At 38.5% G+C, this 20753-nt stretch overlaps 1 protein-coding gene across 1 annotated transcript in view; it reads right to left on the reverse strand.

Annotated features, from left to right (window-relative positions):
• The window catches only part of LOC113578130 (protein kinase C-binding protein NELL1), a 159197-nt gene that overhangs the window by 118115 nt on the left and 20329 nt on the right, over positions 1–20753 (reverse strand). The window contains exon 3 of the mRNA XM_035527909.1: positions 8649–8799. Coding sequence (XP_035383802.1) covers positions 8649–8799 — 151 coding nt within the window. The remainder of the gene's footprint in view (positions 1–8648; positions 8800–20753) is intronic.

Below are 20753 nucleotides of genomic sequence, written 5' to 3' on the forward strand. Positions count from 1 at the left end.
CCATGTACATCTGAATGCAGTCTGCAAGAGACAAACGAAATTACATTACAGTTGACAGTGAAGAAAGTTTTGATCAGTAGAAGTTATAGTGTGTGCGCATGCGTGCATACTGAAGCACTGCAGAACATCAGCAATATTACATCAAGAGGCCAGGTGTCTCAGTACTATTTCTGGACCAGTTTTCCTATCAGTGACACTTCCTATCAGTGCTCTTCCCACTCCTACTAGGGAATCCCAAAAATAGTGAGCCAGCTGCAAAGGACTAGAATAATAATCTTATTCTATTCACACAGTAAGGACAATACAGAGTTACAGCAGTGGTGATATTCAAGCATGTGAATCGCCACTTATTCTTTATTCTCTTTATTAGATTAAGATCACCTAATTCATCCTTCTGTATGTATAGATTTGTCATATATCAATATTTATAGAGGAACCTCAGAGAAACACTGAACCCTAGGGCCCTTGACATTAAGTGCCATACTTATCAATGGTGGTGTGTATATTGCAGGTATCTATATTAGAAACCTTGTAGCCACTTTGGCCAGCCTGGGGCTCTGTGTGCTTGGCTGCAGAGATGGAAGATGAGCCTCCAGTCCCCTAAGGTATTAGCCTAAAAGGGGTGCTCTAGGCACTGTGCTACCTCCACCCTAACAAAGGTCTTTGTGTTGTTAACTAATGATCTAAAGGTTGACAGCAACATCACAAAACAATTTACTTTGGCATGTTCTCTTCACTTTGTTTGAAAATAGAATCCACTATAAAAGGATGAATCAAATGACTTGTAAGCATTTTGCAGTGAGCACATAATAACCTTTCAATATGCCCTTTAAGCAAACCAAAAGCCACAAAGTGTTTCCAAGAATTTATAGTAAAGCATTTACCAGAGAAAAAGAGAGGTCAAGAGATACATATGAACTTGAACACAAGTCTGACCAATTAACACATTTGCTCTCATGTTGAAAAGGATCTTCTCTTGAAACCACAAACTGAAGGATAAAAAATGCCGTCTTGCTTTGTAGAATTTCCAAGGATGTGAAGGAGGCCCACCCCTGATCAATGTAGTTCAAACACCAATCATTTTCAAAGAAAGGGCTTCTAAACAGAGGGATTCAGTCAACAAGCTTAATTGTTTTTAAGGCCAGAGCTTATGACTTTTTGAATGTTGTGTTTCTGTTCCATTATCATCACGTACGTATTTTGAAGCATGCATGTTTTTAACTATTATGTAACATGGTACGTCAAGACTACTTTTTTCTAATAATTATACATATTATTTTTTAAGCATCGCCTCTACGTTCCCATCTTAGTACACCATTAAATATATTTCATGGGAAAAAAAACAAATAAACTTAAATTTAGAGTCACTACCAAATAACCCCTGCTCATCTTCAGCAGTTTCTATAGCAACATTGACACCCTTCTGTGTAGGGCCTTGCAGTAATCTTAAGCAATTAATGCCAAGAAAATTAACAGTCATTATTACAGAGCAGTTCCCTTCAAGACCCAGCTCCTTTTGTAGACACTAAAGGCTCTGAATTCCTGTCTGAGGGTGAGTAATAAGGCGGGACATTAGTTGGAGCGCAACCAGCTTGTCATGATTTCGACGTGCAATCAAAACATCATTTGCTGTGCGCCTGGATCTGACAGCTCATTTCAATCAAATAAAAGAGCCATCGAGCTTGGAAGTATGATTTGCATCTCAACAGACAAAAGTAAAAGCACATTTGACTGTGAATGGCCACTCCACTACATGACAATAAACTGGAGTGGCATGATGGTACTGCCAGTTTCCCACTGAGATGCAGACTGGTTGTTTGCCATTGCTTGATTTGTAGTATCAGCCTCTGTTGTGATGTACAACAGCTATTCTATTATAGCTGCTGCCACCACTAAGCTTTGATGATACAGGAGGTAGGAACTGAGAAATGACTATAGGCCAGATTTACTCAGAAGCACACAAAAGCTGCAATGGGCGCTAAAATTTAGAGTGCACAGCTGGCTGGAGTTTGCAGCTAATTTATCATGCCCTACCACTTCAGTGACATCATCTGCAAACTGGCTCATTCGAATTGCAAAGGCACCAATATAAAATCTGACCAAAACACATTTTTCACCAGAAAGAAATGGAGGGATTAACATGATTTCTATCTATACCTCCAATTACATTATGGAACCCAGATATTGTATAGAAATCCACCTTGGATATGTAACCCGTCTGTGTCTGTGACCATCTTTTGCATGTAATCATGATTCTCCACAGCAACAATAGTGCTGTATTTATAGGTTGAAATTCCAGCATTAGTATGGTGCTTACAAACTATATATTTGGGAGCAAAGCTCAACTTTCTACATATTAGCTCACCTTACACGTAATAACAGTGACTGGTATACAGATCTCAGAATATTTGACCCCAAGGATTCTATTCCCAATACAGCATACATGTTAACCACAATATTATTTCAGTGGTAGCTAAGTGGGGCAGTGGTAGCTTAGTGACTAAGCTACTTGAGTAGTAATTAGAAGGTTGCCAGTTCAAGCCCCACCACCAAGTTGTCACTGCTTGGCCCCTGAGCAAGGCTCTTAACCTTCAATTGCTCAATCTGTGTTCAGTCATAACTGTAAATTGCTATAAATGTAAACATTTTATTCTTTCCTATATACTAAACACAACATTTTGCCAAACTTTATACACAATAAAACTACCACTGCTACAGATGCAGTAGTTTTGTTATGCAGTAGTGGAAACTCTATATAATGTCCCATTCTCCACATTGTCCTCAAGAATGCTGACAGTGGAAATGAAAGAATGGACTGGGAAATGTCTGCAGGTCTCGCCACTGTATGCTGGAATGAATGAGATGTCAACATGTGGTGGACAGCCATAAGTTTTGTAAGGCCAGGTATGGTGTGGCTCCTCCAAATTCATTGTTCTTTTGATTAGATTTATTTAAATTATTATTAATATAAGGTGATTTGACAGTCAATAGACTTTTAATACTATTAGTAGTTCTCTGGTGAAATATTCTCTTTTTATCTTGACAGACTCTCTGACAATGGCAACAACGCCATTTGTGAGATGACGCAAGAGAAGTTATTCCGCCTCCTTGTCCTTGGTTAAAAAAATGCAATTTTTCCACTCAGTTCACGTTAGTATACCTCTGCAGGTTGTTAATTTGCATAACCTCCTCCCCTAATTTTGCGCTTCAATAGTGCCATTCCTTAAATTGCATACTCATGCAGTGAGAGTCACTAATAAAACCTGAAGCTCAGTGGCACTGTGTGTGTGAAAAGAGCACATATTAGAAGAGTAAACAATCTAGACTCAGGTGGTGGTGTATAACATGTTTCATTAGTAGAAAAAAAAGTACCCTTGGCATGTCAGATGAAGAAAAGATTCAAACACCACACATCAGCTATCTGTCCATCTACATCACTTCAGCTTCCTTTAGATATAGACTTTCTGTTCTCAGCTCAAGTATTACATAATTCTTAGATTGGCACAGAATTATAAAAGCAATTAAAGAGCCTGCCAGCGAAAGGGACATGAACATCAGAGTGTGGCAATGTACTCTGTGTGAAATCAGAGATCATCATGGGGAAGAAACACAGCAGCAGCATGTATGCCTTTAAATATACTATTAGGGAGATGTGCTAAGGCTGGAAATTGCTATCTGCATAGAATCAACCCCTTATTTCACCATGATCAGCTATTATTCCCAGTATGAGAATTTAACAATCCACTATCCGTTCAGAAGGTTTGTAGCCCAGGCTGGTTTTATGTGTTGAGCAGATTTGATTGGCACTGGAGCTCATTTTCTCTCTAATGAAGATGTCAGGATATGAGTGATGAGCAAAGCATAGGAGGACTGTTGGTGTCAGTTATATTTCTTTAAACATTATCAAATATTGCACTGCTTTTTGGGTTTGGATAGAATAATCCAGGGCTGAAACTCTTCTTTCTAACTACATATAATAGATCAGTCTCCAATCAGTCTTTAATTGATGCAATTAAAAGGCCTTTACCTCCCAGAGGCACAAGAAAATGTTTCCTGTTCTTTATAGGTAGCCCATTGGAAAGTTCTCCTAGTGGAGGCAGAATTCCTCTGTTTTCTCCAGGCCCTAATAATAACAATTTCAAATACTACGGCTCTTGACACAACATGAGCTATTCATGCACTAGAGCTGGACCTGAACAAAGAGATCCTTTAACATAACTATGATGGTGTTTAGTTTAAACATATTCGGCCACATTCATAAACTTGACCACAAGGCATCACACAAAATATGCGAAAAGGTATTTAATTCCTGTTAATAAAGTTACTGTGGTGATAATTAGCGCAAAGGTGTCAACTTGTCACTACGCCATATTCACATGTGCCCTAGGTGAAATCCAATCAAAATCACATGTAAATGAGGCCATGAATATTAATAAACCATGCCAAGAGACAGATGACTGATTAACCCCAGTCGTGAGACCAGTGATATGCTGAAAACTACCAGTTATATAAAGATGTATTGAATTTGTAACTTACACCAAGACTGGAAATGCATGAGTTGATGACTTCAGTACTTATTCTAAATAATGACAAAACAGCAAAACTATATCTAACCCTCAGTCTATGTGTTTATAGTTTCTTCCTGTAAAATACCTACATTTGGATTTCTTGTAAGAAAAACTTTTGCCTTTTAAAAAACTATCAATAAGATAAATAACCATTTTTTCCTATTCATGTATTTAGCACAAGATCTCAACTAATAATGCTCTTCAAATAACCACTTGGTTCATGTTTTGGCTTTGGGGCCCCAAAACTGCTCATCTCTTTTTCTGAGATATAGTATATACCTGTATGTGTTTTACATTATATACAGGACAAAAGACCTCCACTTTGAATCGGTAAAGAGGAAGGAAAAGCTGAAGAATGGCAGTAAAATGAACAAGCTCCTGGAAGACTCGATGGGAATCCTGGACGATGTAAACCTAAATATGGCTGTGGCAAGGGAGGGCCAAATGCAGGGTTGGAGAAGAATCAATGACTGCAGTGCAGAGCCGGACAGAAAACACAGTGCTCCACCAGCTCCACACAACCCAGGTAACGAAGGCCATGCTTATGCTCTGGTTCAGCTAAGTAACTCTACTACTCCAGTGCCTGATGACACACTGCAGACTGAAATCACAAATTAATTGTTTTGATCACTGAACTGCTCACTTTATGGGAGAAGAAAGGCAATATCAGCAATGTTCAACCAGATTTGGTGTATGGCGAACTACTGAGTTGTGGGTAGAAACTTCTTATCATTAAAGACGGAACTTCAACTGGATAAGAGTTCCCTCCTGAGGAATGTGTCAGCTTTCCTCATCGATGCAAGTGATTATCAGTGATAATTAAAATATTTAACCACCTTAAAATGTATAAGACTCATCTGGATTAGAGATGACATTGCCATTTTTCTGTGTCATAACATCCCTCAAAATTATTTAAAATAATTAGTTGTGTAAGATTATTTGACAAATTACTAACTGAAAAAGTATTTAGCTCCTTGAAATGAAAGACGTGAACATGATAGGGAAATAACTGTCTTACAATTGCAGTCTATTTTAGAATCATTAAAAAAGGCCCCTTTTTGTATAATAGACTCTTACTTTTTGGATAAGTACTCTTGTTTGAACTTTAGATCCTTAGGAAAGGTGTGAAAATTGAGACCAAAGAGCATTCTGAGGAAAGTTAAGATAAAATTATAGATATACCCAAAATAGAAAACGCTGACAAAATAGCATGCAAATGTTTGGATATCCCAGTGAACACTTTTGAATCAAGTGAGAGGAAATCAGGCTGGATTATACTGTCCATGCAAAATTAAAAAGTCATATTTACAGAGCACTTTACATATGGCACAAAATAGCTTAACAAATTGTTCGGTCCAGATCTCTATAGAGCAAGCTAGTTGCAACAGTGGCAAAGAAAAACTCCAAGACTCCAAAGAGAACCCATCCTCCTTGGAGGCCATCTTAAAAAGAGTCCATGCTATCCTACATTATATATATATAGTCCATGTCATTAGTTCAGTGTAGGTGTAAGAGTCTCAGCTTCTCCAGTGGGTATAGGGAGGGTGAGCTGTTTCTGCACTGCCTAGACAAGGCCAAATCTCAAAACTCTGGAAATCTTAGAGCAAAAATAGGACTTGTGAGAGAAGCCAAAGGGGATGGCAACAGTCATTCTAAAGGAGCTACACAGTTCAATGGCTGAAACTAGAATGAAGGTGCACCAGTCAATAATATCAAGAAATCTACATTGATAATCCATAAAGAATCCATTATTAAAGAAAAGCAAATCTAAGCACTTCTCAAGTTTGCCAGAAAGCATCAGTGTTACCCTGTTGAAATGTAGGACAAGGTTTTGTTGTCAAATGAGATAATAATCAGGGTTTTTGGCCAAAATGTTAAACACTTTATGCGGGCAAAATATAATACTGCCATTCCTCAACACCACTCAACAATGACGTATAGAGGTGGCACCACCATCTAATGGGGGTGCATTTACCCAACAGGAACTGGGCGCATTGTTAAAACTGAAGGATGGAAGGATGGAAGCGTGCAACATAAAAGGAGATATCAAAACAACCTTTTTCAGTCTGCAGTTTGGAAGACTAAAACTAAAACAAAACTAAAGCTTAGATGAAACGTCACCACATTTCACTCGCCTGGCTGATGAATTTCTAAAAGCCTTAAGGACAGTTGGTGATGTGTGTAGTAATTTGATAAAGCTTACCATTTTGTTGACAACATGAGTCAGAGCATCTACAATCTACAAGTTGCTCTGTTGGGGCTGCACTGTGCAGAAGGTGCCTGCAGATACTGAAAACATCTAGAGGAAAGGGCCAGATGACCACAATGGTACCAGTGACACAGATCAGTGAAATGTGCAATGGGTTGTGGGCAGGATGTAGACCAGCACATCCACTGCTGTGATGCCTGTACAGTGACAAAGGGATCAGTAGATAGCTCACAGACACTGCTTCACACTCTCCAGGTCTATAGGTTAATGCGCCAGGGCTCTTTTTTCACCCCATCAGGTATATCATGGATTACTTTACAACCTGGCCAGAGATGTATGCACTGTCACTACAACTGCAAACAAGATGGTTGACTACTGACTGGTACAGGTCAAGTCATCACCCAGCACCAGAAAGAATGAGACCGTGTCCCTGGGGCTAAGGGCTTGCTCATCAGCAGTTCAAGAACTGCTGGAGACAGCTCTGCACTACATTAGACCTTTCATTTGGAAGTCTGATGGAACTCAGCAATGGAGAGGAAGAAATGTCATTGTAACTTGTGGGAACTACAGCAACCCTTGGAGTCAGGATACCACCTCGCCCAAGACCATCTGGCTGAGCAGGAGGTTGACAGAAGCAGGTATATGGCACTCACTGCTGGGGAGAGCCATTTCAAGTCAGAAGCCAAGGGAAAAAAATGACTTTGCCTCAAACCTACTGATAGATGTACTCCCTGCAGCACTATAGCAAGAGGATCAGAGATGGTTTACTGAGTCTGACCTATACTGTGCTGGCACACCATTGTAGTAAATTCAAGCAGTTTAGCCCTGCATTACCCAACCCCCCCACCCCCCACCCCCCACCTCACAAGGAGCTTTCAATGCACTATCAACCTAATACCCTAACAAAGACAAAAGCCTAAAACCAGCTACAAATACTACTGTAAAAGATAGGACACATGGACAATGCAAAATATCCTGTAGGCTGTTGGGAGCCTGTTTATGTTGTTTGCTCTGGGTTGCTGGGACAGCTGATCAAAGAGTCCCTCCCTTCCAGGATTAGCCTTCAGCCACCCCAAAGGGTATGCACAAGCTGGCTGATAGTATTGTGTGTACTGGCAAGGATGGTTCTATTGTGCAATTAGACAGTATTTTTTTTTAAAGGCAGGTTTGTCCACTAATGTAGGCTGCTAGAAATATGTAATTTGGAGAGGTGAGAAAACATAAGTTAAAGAAATACATTAAATGAGTAATAAATGAGCCATTGTCTCTTGTTCTACCTACATGATGTCTATATGATGTTACAATATTTTAATCTGATGCATTTATTTTTAATAAAAGAGAAAAAAGAGCAAGTAGTCATTGTGTAAAACTGCAACTACCAAACCATGTGGTATATTTACATATATGATGGTTATAGCCTGGCATACACAATGTCATTGCAACACCTATGATAGATAAACATGAAATTGTCCCAACACTATGTCAAATTAGAGATATTCTATATACAAATTAATATTTGTCTTGGTTCAGTTTACTTGGTAGTACTCGTAGTATTTTTTGCAACTTTGTATTAATTATAGTTAACTTTTTTTATCCTGACTTTAACCATTCAAAATAGAAATGCTTTTTTTCACGTAACCTGCTGTACAGAATGATAAAGATTCTCAAGAGATTTAGTCTTAAAATAAAAAGGTGCAACTCACAAAAGAGCAGCACAGGCTTCAAAAATGGAGCTTCTAGCTCTGTCCAATCCCACAGTAAACTGGGTAAAGTCTAATATTCTAAAAGGGAGGCATTTAATTTTTTTGAAAATAATTAAAGAGAAAATAATTAAAGAGCAAAGCATGAGGGGGAAGATAAAGAACATTTACCTGTGCTCAGACTCATGGATGGAAAAGAGCACTCCAGAGGTGGAGGCCTTCTGCTGGATAGAAGCCATGAAGGTGAACTCGTTCTTGGTCCTGAAGAGCTCCAGAACCTTGTCTGTGATTTGTGATGGAGCATGGACAGCTCTTTGTGTATCTGCAAATTAGAGAACAGGAACAAGGGTGAACACAAAAAGCCAAAGCTGTTATTCTCCACAGTGGCTGCTATTTCTCAAGATATGACTTCTCAGTTGGAGGCAGTGGATAAAGGACAGCAGAGAAAGAGATGCCTCCGTTAAACGGCAGGCTTTGTGGTGATCCACTTCATCACTAAACTGCTTTATTAAAAACACAACACATGCCCTACACATACCTCCAATAACAGAGCTATTAGGTTTAGAATAATGAGTCTCAGGCCTTATGACACATTCAGATCTGGATTTAAAGTGGATTCATGTTAATTGCTTATTCAGAATAGCAAAAAGGCAGAGACTTTCAGTAGGTGATTACATTTATAGGTCTTATTATACTTGACGGCTGTTTGTGGGCGAACTACCTTTCTACTTTGGCTTAATGTATTTGCTATTTACCCCTTTCGAACCACTAGTTTGCGTGTCCCTATTGTCTGCAATAACTACACACTAACTAGCTTAAGTACCCTAGTTTGCCCACCCTCATCAGTCTGAGAGAGAATCTAGGCTGAACAGCATCCAGTTCTTGCAGCCAGCCGATAGGCTTTCTTGGCCGAAGCAATATGAGCTATGCCTCTCTCCCTCCCAACCAAAAGGTCACGCAGGTTCCATACATAGTTTCTCCCCAACACCCAAGTAATGCTCTTGAGCATACAGTTAAGCTTGGCATACGTTGAAATGACTATGAGTATCCATGCAGGATGGGAGAGAGAACAAACAAGTCATGTAAAATCATGAAGAGGCTTAGGCCAGCATGAAAAAGAGTTACAATGCAACTAATACCAGCGAATGGGGCGCCTCAGGCAATGTGAAGGAAATGATCCATAACAGGGAAAAACTAACAACACTGATAGTTAGCACCAGTGAAGCAGCTAACTGGTTTCTAGGCTGTCGTTCCAGCCTCAGAGGATTAAAATAATGTTCAGTGAAATCTGGCGAGTTAACAGAAGCAGACAAACATGGCACAACAAGGAATCATGTGGGGGATGAGGTTTGATCTCTGGAATTAGCTTAGGCCTGCACTACAGTGTGATGTGTACATGCAAATTGAGCCTTTGTGAATGCCAGCCTCAAGCAGCAGCATAAAGTATAACCATAAACAGACGCTCTTTGGCCGAGGCAATTGAACATGGATTTGCATGATGTCAGCACAATTTATATGGCAACTATACACACATACAAAGAACTCTGATTGCAGGCTAGTTTGTGTAAAGGTGACCGACTTCAAAATGAAGACAAAAAATTGTAAGGCGTTTGACACTAACCTAAATACATAAAAACACCTTGTAGTACGAAAGAGGAGAGAGGTCAATGATAAAAGTTAGTTCGACGGCAGCTTTAAGATGAACACTATATTAGTAATTCACATCATATGTTTAATCTCCATTCCCACAGAAAGCCTTTGCCAGAACATCATTCTTTTCCCACCTCTATTTCTATAACTGTGATAGGGCAAAATCCAAATGGCAGGACAATCTGGATTTAAATGATTGCACCCTTGTCTGATTGAATTACTGACAATCTTGGCAAAAACCCTGTGTGCAGTATGAGAACAAATTGTTTAAACGTGGTTTCTGAGTGAATGAGGGTTATATGACATGCAAGCACACTCAAAAAGGTTCTGCATGAATGTTATCTGTCTACATATATTAAGACGTCTCTTTTTAAAAATGCATTTAGAATCAAATAAAAAAAAATGTTTTGTGCTTTGGGTTCATAAAACTGAAGTTTTTGAAAATTATTAATTCCAATATCAATCAGACTGCCTTATGCAAAGTACAGATAATCCAGTAATGCAAGAATATGTGGGTTATTTCGACATTTGATTACATCGTCCTTCCCTTTGACATTTTAATGAATAAAATGACTACTGTGTCAATAAAAAACACTCAACATGTTATTTTATTGGTTTTAGGGTATTAAGACTTTTTCAAAAGTCATGTGCCTGAATTTAAGTTAAGGACAAAAACCAACATTAAAATTAGCTAATACTTTAAGATTAAAACGATGTTAAAATAGTTCAGATTTCACACATAATATTTTTTAAAACAGATTTCTTTATGCATAAACAGTGGTGTTGGGCAGATTTTACAGGGGAAACCCAATTTTGTCCCCTTTCCCAGGCTTTAAACCAACTTTTACACTTTAACTGTACTGAACTCTCTGGGTAAACAGCCCTGCAACCAGAAACAAGCTCTACTGTGAAAATGCCAAGAACAAAGACATCAACAAGCCACAAGGGTTCGGCACCTCAGCTTCCTACCGCTGATGTAATGTACTGACTAACTCGCATTTTAAGTGAGCTCATTGACAAATAATATACCCATAAATCTTCTGTCATAATCACTTGTTCTGAGTCACATGACTTAGGAAGTGAACTCATTTCATTAAGAAAAATGGCATCCAGTTGGTTAGTTTTTACATTCATGCTAGTGTTTTTAAACATGATTTGTATATTTCACACGAGGATAGGCATAAATTGTCAATCATGTGGCATTTAAAACATTTTTAAGAGTAAAACAAAGGAATGTTTTGCCCAAATATGTATGGAATATGTATGAAATATGTATGAAAATGTTTTATAAAATGTATATGAATACACAAACTGACATGCCATGTGTTTCACCACTTAGCCATCTTAGATTTAGCATGCTAATAGACAAGCCTCTTATCATCATCAACACTTTTACCTAGGTACCCGTCCTGATAAACCCATCCTGATAAATCCATAGGAAGAGTTCATAAACAGCTTCATACTGACGGTTCCATTTGTGCACTTGAGAAGTTCTTGTAGAATACCATGTGGGTCAACCATGCAACTGTGATGCACTTTCTGGCTGTAAGGACTTTGGCCAGTGACACTACATTGGGTGATCTACTAAGATCGTAGGTTGTGATGATCAATTCACCGCAAAATGCAGATATGGTGTTGCTGGTGGATGGTTAAATACCATGGAGAACCATGTATCTTACTGATGATCCTGTAGGCTGTCTTCAGATCATTCTGTTCAAACCCTTCATCCACCTTATTAGCAAGTGACAGATAGTAAATCTCTAAGCAATGGCTGTTACAGCTATACACTGATTATACTCCTCTTTGTCCTTTGCAAGGTGTTTGCCCACATGTTGCTACAAATCTACTGGTTGATTACAAACATGCTGGTAGCCAAGTGCTGACTTCAGCAATAAGGATATACAGCAGGTCAAAGTGTATTGGATGTTATCCTTGCCTTTTACCTCCTGACTGAGGTCCACTGTGAGTTCAGCAGGGAGCTACAAATTGCTGATGTCGACAAAGGCAGCATTCGACCCTGTCAACAGTTAAGCACTATGGCTACCACATACCTACTGAACCTCATTAAAGTCCTGCATGAGGGCACTACTAAAGGTACATTGTTGGATACCTTTCACAACTACTGCTGGAGTAAGACAAGGCTGCTTTTTGGTCCCAGCCCTCTTTTGGACATATTGTCGCATAGAATGACATCACACAACCAGAACACGACTTCTCCAACATCAGTTACACCGATGTTGCATAAGTGGATACTTCTAAAATGAACTTGGCATGGCAGGAACTTGGTTTAATAACTTTGAGTCCGAGGCTTCTTGCCTGGGCCTGCATGTTTCATGACCAAAAACCATGTTGCATAACCTATGTGCTAATGCCATTACATCAGGCATAGGTATGCAATCACACTGGATGGAAAAAACGTCTCAGGATTTAGCTACCTGGGCAGCATACAAATGGCAGAGGTGCACTTGACATCACACACCAAATTGGTGAGGCTGCCGCTGCCATGCGGTCACTCCTAAATACTTGGGAGTTAGAAGAACATCTTTATGCTGTGCTTATCACTTGTGCGTGATGCCCGTCCTGCTCTATGGCTCCAAGGCGTGGACTCTGCTACTACGAGACACTCAAAGGCCACAGGCATTCTGCATGCGCTGCCAGAGCCAGATTTTGCACCATTAATGGTTTGAGCTCATCCCTGAATATAATTCTTACCACCTGAAGATGACTGCCCTAGTGCACAGAGCTCTGGCCTGCACTGTTTCCCACTGTACTGAAAAAGTTCAACCAGCTGAAAAGTGACATCATGCCTGGCTTCTGCAGACAGGAAATAGTTCCACATCAGCCATTCTTCAAGAGTAGAACCTTGAACTTTGATAGGGCGTGGTGATAATATGCACTCTATGTGATCAGCACAATGGACCTCAGTTTGTGCAGGCATATGGATGGATGGACAGATGATACCTAGGGCTCTTTTGTAACAAGCTTGATGCTAGTGAATTATAGCCATGAATTGTAGGCTAAGGACAGAAGAAGCATCCTACCCACCCAAACAGAGGAAAGTCAATTTCAAAAGGTGTGAAGTTTACTTTTATTCCAATTATTCATTAAACTTTTAAAAATGTAAATGTTTTAGCATTAAAATTGTTGTTTTAAACTTGATTTAACAGCAGCTGATTGGCTTAGCCTTTTAAACAGAAAAATCTTATAAATGTAAATGATTAATCATTTAAATCCATAGGTCCATAGGCCACAATCTTTAAACTAATATACTGAAAAAAAAAATCCTTCATTTTAATAAAACCTAACAATGAAATCTAATGTTATTTATATAATAATAATAATAATAATAATAATAATAATAATATAATTTATATATGCCAATATAATACTAGGAAATTAAGAGGACTATTTAAATAAATGGTAACCACATTTCTTTCTAAAATCCAATCATATTTGGTTATCTTTTCTAAAAAAAAAAAAAAGATTAAAGGCCTGGATATGTGAAATTTTTATACAAGGAGACAATAACTACATGCAAAATAGCTTTATATCTTTATAAATAGCTTTTTGTAAAGAATTGGCTATTTGTGGCTCAAAGAACTGCTGTAAGTGTTTTTCTTTTATTCCAACTAATTAATTCCAAGCTATTTCCTTCCAGATACCTATATGTTCATAACTGAGTTGACATGTGGACAAAAATAAATAAATGTATTAACACAGAGATGACCCAGTAGGTTTTTTCTAACTTAATATGTCTCTTACTAAATGTAGTGGCAGGAAGAGCAGAATTTGAAAGATCTGAAAGAAATTTTCCATTTTTTGAAAGTTTTCCTTGTCAATTGTTTCAAATGCTGAAATGATCCATGTAATAGTCCCATTAAGGGAAATTAATCTCAAACAAACATCATTTATTCAGAAATATTACATATATTTATTGTATAAATATTTTTTCAGTTTCCAATTAGAGACAAATATTCATCACTTGCTGTTTGGTGAGTAAACATAGTTGATAAATATTGCACTGTTTTGAAACATTAGTTGAGAAAGTTTCAAATCATTGCAACATGTAGTACTCTGGCATCTTCTGTAGCTGTTCACACACTAGTTTGCAAGCAACTGCTTCAATGTCATAATGGTATGCAAGTCATGAGAACCTGAACAATATAATTATCCTGCACTGTATCATTAAAAATACATTTACTCACATCATCTAAAGATGCCCTGTTAACCTCCAACATTATTTAGTTTTCTCCAGTGAAGTTAAAATAAATAAATCAATAGATATTGCTTAACTGACTTGCACATTAACTATTATCTGACTACCTACCAAACAAATTTTCACTATATCTTCTGTTATTTGTAACATTAAATTAGACATGGCATACAAGAGATGAAGTACTTTACAGTTACTGATGTTACTGACTGTCAGTGCACCTTACTGTAAATGTCAGAGTTTAACTTACCAAATCAGGGGCTCAATACCATGCCCTACATGCCAGCAGAAACACTCGTAGTCTGCTAAGTTCAATTAATTGGAAAAATATATTGCAGTTATCAATAAAAGGTTAAAACTAAAAATAATTAGGGATTAAAGCTATAAATAATTAAAAGCAAATAGTGTGCAAATTGCCAGGGGAGCATCACTTCAGCTCTAGAGGAGAATAATCTACAATGGCTTTAACCATCAAGGTTAAGAGTGCAATTAAAGAAAGCATTTGTTTGCTTTAATGCTCAAAAGCATAATGGTAACAAGTGTAAATGTGTGTGTAAAGCAGCTGACTGAATTGTATTGCCTATGCCGGGTATCTGGTGTTATTTCAGGCACTGCAGAGACAGTAGGAAGCCGTAGCAGGCTCAGGCCCTGATTTTCAGTTGTCAGATCAAAGGGAAGCTCTGGGCTCTGGAGAGGAGCCGTTCTCTGCTGGGGAGCCCAAAATACACACAAGCACACATCCACAGACGAGGGCTCCTATCTGACTGGAGTTACATACACACACCCCCACAGACCATATTTGTTCAGAAGCAATTTATACATAGATTTTTTAAAGAATAATGCAACGATAATCAAAATAACCCACATCCAAAGTCAAATTTATGTATTTAAAAAGCAATCAGAGACATTAATTCATTTCTCCAACCAACGTCATTTAAATGTATCCATTGCAATCAATCGGTATTTAAGTTGCCAAAAAAAAAACACGCAGTCAACAGATAAATTTACATATGTACTATGCATTCCTAGAACTTCTACTGTGATCCTTACATTTAGTTTCTGGGTCATATCAGATATTAAAGATTGAAGGATGAGATGGTTTCCTTGTCTGCTTCCAGCAAGATTTTTCTAATTGTTGATCTAGCCTAGAACCACAGTATGGGTGACCCCTATGGGATCAAATGGCAAAAGGACAGCTAAAAGCCTCTAGCATTTAGGAAATAGCTTGTGCAAAAACTCGAATTATTATACAGTTCCATCATAGACTGCTCTTTAGCCAAGGGGCTGTGTCATACACCAAAATAAATCTGGCCTCCAATAAAATATTATCCACCATTTTGTTGGTTAATGTTTATGCTGCATATTTATCAATTTAAAGGATATTTCAGCAGAACAATAAACTATGTAAACAATAGAACAGCAGAACAATAAAAAAGGCTTATTTTCACTTAAACCTCAATCTCTGATTTTTCACTTAAACATCATCTAGGCAAACCTGGTCATTAACAAAAGCATGTCACTTTGTTTTATGGAACTTTTTCATACAAGTGAATGAATATACATGTGCAATTCAGGGAGTTGGATAAACAAGAATGCAAAAGATTGGTGGAAAAAAATCTTAATATTTCTACGAGCCAAAAAAAAATTCAGTTTCTGTTTTTAAAGGGGATATTTTTGTATTTTTCTGTGTTAAACCTTGCATTTATGAATATAAATTGGACCCTGTCAAATCCAATTAGCCTTAAAGTGGTTGGGTGCCTATTTTTTGTGGCATTACAGCAAGATAGTGTCTTCAGGGCAGGAAATAAAGGAGGTTGAGATCACTACCTGCACTGCAGCATTCCATCAAACTGCATGTTAAAGACATGAATTGAATTGCAAGGTACCTTACTGAGAGATTTTCATGACAGACATGGACTACCTCGTACAGTTATACCTACAAGGACACATTACATGTAAACACCTAGCAGCCTGTCACTTGTACACTGTAAAATATCCTGTAAGTCATATAGGAAATTCACTGTGGACAACCATTAATATACGTTCAGAGAAAGGACAGTGTCAGGATCTTCCTGGTTTCCCATCCAGACTACACTGAGTTCACAGCACAGTGCAATCTCATCCTATGAAGAGTTCAGGTAAATCGTATCCTAAAAAAATAAGTAAAAGAACATTATTTCAGTTACTTAGTTACCAGACAAGAGTTCGATGACAGTTAAAAAAAAATTAAAGAGAGACTAACGTAAGATCTGGTACATGTTTATTTCTTGTCCTGTCAAATCTATGCAGTCATTCACTGACAGGCCCAAATGCAGCATTGCAATCAAGAATTAAGGAGCAGTGAGAGTTCTAAAAGAGAAATGTACCTGTCGAGCCCCACTGCCAATTACTCACTCTAACTCGAAAAAAATTCTCTCATGCTCTGCCAGGTCTCTTCATGCCATTAGATCTGCTCTTTCTCCCTTGAACAGCTGACTTCCAGTCCCACCATACACTGCCTCCCTGCTTTGAACTTCCTTTAGTTCCACTCCTACCTCCTTCACCACTTTTTGGCCCATTGCTGGGCTTCCTCTTTTTAGCTAGCTTCCACCACTTTAACGCTTCCATTTTTGCAATTTGAAAGATTTGTTGCCCCCTCTATACTCTCCTCCCAGTTTTGATGAATTCTCCAAGGACCAAGATGCTTATAATATGCTAATTTCTTCCTCAACACGACAACAAAACCATCATAGTTACGTCATCTCCCTCCTTTGACTTGCAACTTTGTATCTGTCCTCAGTGATGCCTCTTTTGACCTCTAGTCTTGACCTATTTGCCTCCTTCTGTACCTTGTTTCCATTGAAGTATATCCTAGTTAACAGTTGAGGGTCACCTCAGGCTCACCCTGTCCATGCGATTCTTTTCAATCTTTCCCTCCAAATACATTTATGTTATTCTGTTTCTTTCCTGGCATAATGCTAATCTGTTTGGTGAATGTGTGGATGTATCTAACCATAACTTTTGCATCATAGTGCTACATGTTTCAAACGGACAGTTATCTGTTTGCCTATAAAACTTCTACCATCCTTCTCTTGGCCCCATAGGCCTCTTTTTCAAGATACACCCTGCAGCATCACTCTTTCTTACCAGACCATGCGAACTTGCCTTGAGCTCCTGACGACAGCTCTTCTATCTTCTCACTTACTCAGCCGTCGATTTTCCAAATCTTTCGTCTGTATAGTAAGCTTCCTCTTGCCTCTCTCCATTCTCTGTTAAGCATCCCCCCCCCCCCACCATTTTTTTTAAAAGATTCATGTCCTCACACTGCAGGTGCTCACCAGGGTTACAGCATTTCTCTTTTCAGCACTGATAATCCCCTTGGTGAGGATCTCAAGACCTCATAGTCTTGACAGCAGATTCTGTGTCTCCTAGTTATGGTCAGATATTGCGGTGTGCTCTACTTGCATTTTTTTTTTTTTCTCCAAAGAGACCGCTCAGGTAATTGTTTAGCCCCCTCCCCGTCATCTTGACACCTGGCTACTTCCTCCTGGTAGGTCTTTCTTTATATGCCATTATATGCTTGCAACTGATCCAGAATTCAGATGTAAGAATTATCTTTACTTTTCTTAAGGTCTCCCACATCACTGCTTTTTAAATCAGATTTAAAACTCTGATGCTTCTCTACAAAGACAAAAACAGCTCATTTGACCACCTAAAGGCAATGGTCAAATCCAGCACCCTTCAAGAATGAAGGAAGACAAGCATAGTAGCATCGGTTTCCCCTGCCTGTCTCCATAGCTGAGTTCCTTGCTGATTTCAAATTACAGCTGAAAGTCCATCTTTGTAAAAACATTTCAAAGAATACTAATATGATAAATAATAACATCTGCCAAATGCTGTAAATGTAAAATCATATCAATTTCAGAGTAAGATTATAACTTGTTGATTTCTCTGTAAAAGCCTTTTTTATATAAAATGATTTAATGAAAGGTCAACTTGTATAAACATTTACAAAGCCATACTAAACCATGACCATGCTGTCTCTTCATACTGATTTCACTGGTTCATCAGAGTGCCAACACTGAATTTTTTCTCTGCTGATAACTGACCAGCATGAGACACCCTTCACTCACCATTATAACATAGCCAGCCACCCCCCACCCCATCGATTCTGCACCTAAAATTTAATTCTCATAATTCTTTATCTAGTCCTCTGGTTTATTATATACACAAATTCCTCATATCTACAATATTTATACATGATGTGGTTGTAAGATATACAAGAAAAGGTTCATTAATAGTGCATTTTGTAGAAAATAAAATGACTAATCTACTTAATTAATGCATTAACTGAGATTAAATTCTATGCCTCTCTGTTTCAGTATTTTGTTGTGACAACTGGTTTTGGAATGCTCCATGTTGGATACTCTTCAGCCTTCTTCATCCTTCTGGTGGGAGGTCTAGATAAATGAAATTTGCCCAGGGTCGCCAGGAGTTAGCCACACTTGTGTGAGAACTGTGTGTGTGTGTGTGTTGGGGGGGGGGGGGGGGGGGGTTGTAGGAGATAGAAGGAGACCAGGCCTTGGGTAGCTCATCTTTGCATGCTGCTTATCAAGCAGACCCAGAGGACATGCCCTAATTTCTGTATCTCCTGGCTGAGCATGGCCAAAGACAGGCAGGTAGCAATTATTAAGAGGGGGGAGAAAAAAGAGACTGGGGCCCAGGAACTGGGGTCACAGCTGAGAGCGACAGAAGTTGAGCACGATAAGACAGGCGTGCCATGTGACATGCCAGCTATGCTATCCATAAACATGATTAGCCAGGAAGACAGAGGCTAGGTGGAATTACCTCAATAGCACACATTCTCCCACTTTGCATTTCTACTGAGCAAAGCACAATGTGAAGTTATTTCCGTTAGTTTTAAAAGTAAGTTTAGAATAGCCAGGGTGCTTATCTCATTAGAATCACTTTGCTTTATCTGGTGTTTGGGGCTATGAAATGGAGAAATAGACAAAGTGTTTAATTCTTTGTTATGTATGGTCTGTGCTAATGGGTCCCTAAATGTGATGCAATTCCTCCAGATCCATGCTGTAAAAAAAGCATTCTTTTTGAGTTCTCCATCTAACTAAGAGTTCTCTGTCTAACTGAGCTATGTGGTAGCAAGGACGCCTCTGTGAAACATCAAACCTCTCTGATCACAAACACTACTCAGAAGGATAAAATTAATTAGCTCTAAACTTAATGAAGTCTAATTAATGAGCTTAACTTTCTTTGTGTGCATGTGTTATCAGTTATAAAGAGTGATAATTATATACTTGTGAACAAGAAAGCAGCAGCAGCAGTAGGTTTTATGCAATCCGAGTTTCTTTCCAAGGTCGTCCTTACAGACTCCACCTGAAGATTTCTTAAGCTATTGCAAAATGTATGTTGCAGCATTAATAAAACATTGATAAGGAATCATCTAAAATCTCCCTGCTTTAAAGGATAATGTAGGAAAATTATCCTTTACACTTAAATGAAACTGAGATTTGGCATGAAGAATTTAAGTCAACAATAACGCAAACCAAACTTTGTGAATATCACATGGACTTTTTTAAAGATGTAATTTTGTTACAGGCAAAGTCTAAATGGAAAATTAAAAACTCCAGGTCAACACCTTTACACAAACATACATATGCTTTATGAGATCACCTAGAATAAAACAATCACTGGGCTGTAGTAAATAATGGCACACCTCCCTACACTAACAGACCTTCCTTGAACAGATGATGGGGCTGTATGAGTGCTTATCCCCCATGATTCCCACATGCCATGCCTTATAATCGACCCATTTTCATACACGTGTGTTGAAGGATGAGGGGATTCCCCAATTATGAGCCTTATTAACCAGTTCAGGACTCCAGAGAGTCTCAGCCAGAGGAAATAAGAATGACTCTGATATAGTCATCATCTTTCTCCATATCTGGGGCTGCACTGCAGGGGACCAGTGACTTTCTTCTGTCACAGATGGAGACATGTAGAAGGGGAGTATGTGTTTTTTTGGTTTGCATAGCTCTGAAGGCATCTGCATATCTCTGAAGGCATCTGTATATGTACATCCACTTGAAACAGTAACAGTAACAGTACTATTTATATTTCATCTGTCCTATGGAATAATATCAAGTGCTTATTAAAGAAGAAATACAATTGCTTCAGCTTAATTTTTTTTATGGTTACTTGTACATAACAGCAGGATTCTATGTTTAACATGCACAGCACATCCTGTGAATTGCAGATGATGCATCACATGCATCAAATTACTTAGAAATTAATGTATTTCTGACCGACATCAAGCTATGCAGTATAATAAGTCGTGAACTGAGGCAGGAGATAAAAGATAGTCTTCATGTTACATGAAACAGGCACAAAGACAACCCTTGGTACTACTGCTGCAT

This window comes from Electrophorus electricus, chromosome 1, assembly GCF_013358815.1.
Source record: "Electrophorus electricus isolate fEleEle1 chromosome 1, fEleEle1.pri, whole genome shotgun sequence".
In the NCBI taxonomy this organism is placed as follows: Eukaryota; Metazoa; Chordata; class Actinopteri; order Gymnotiformes; family Gymnotidae; genus Electrophorus; species Electrophorus electricus.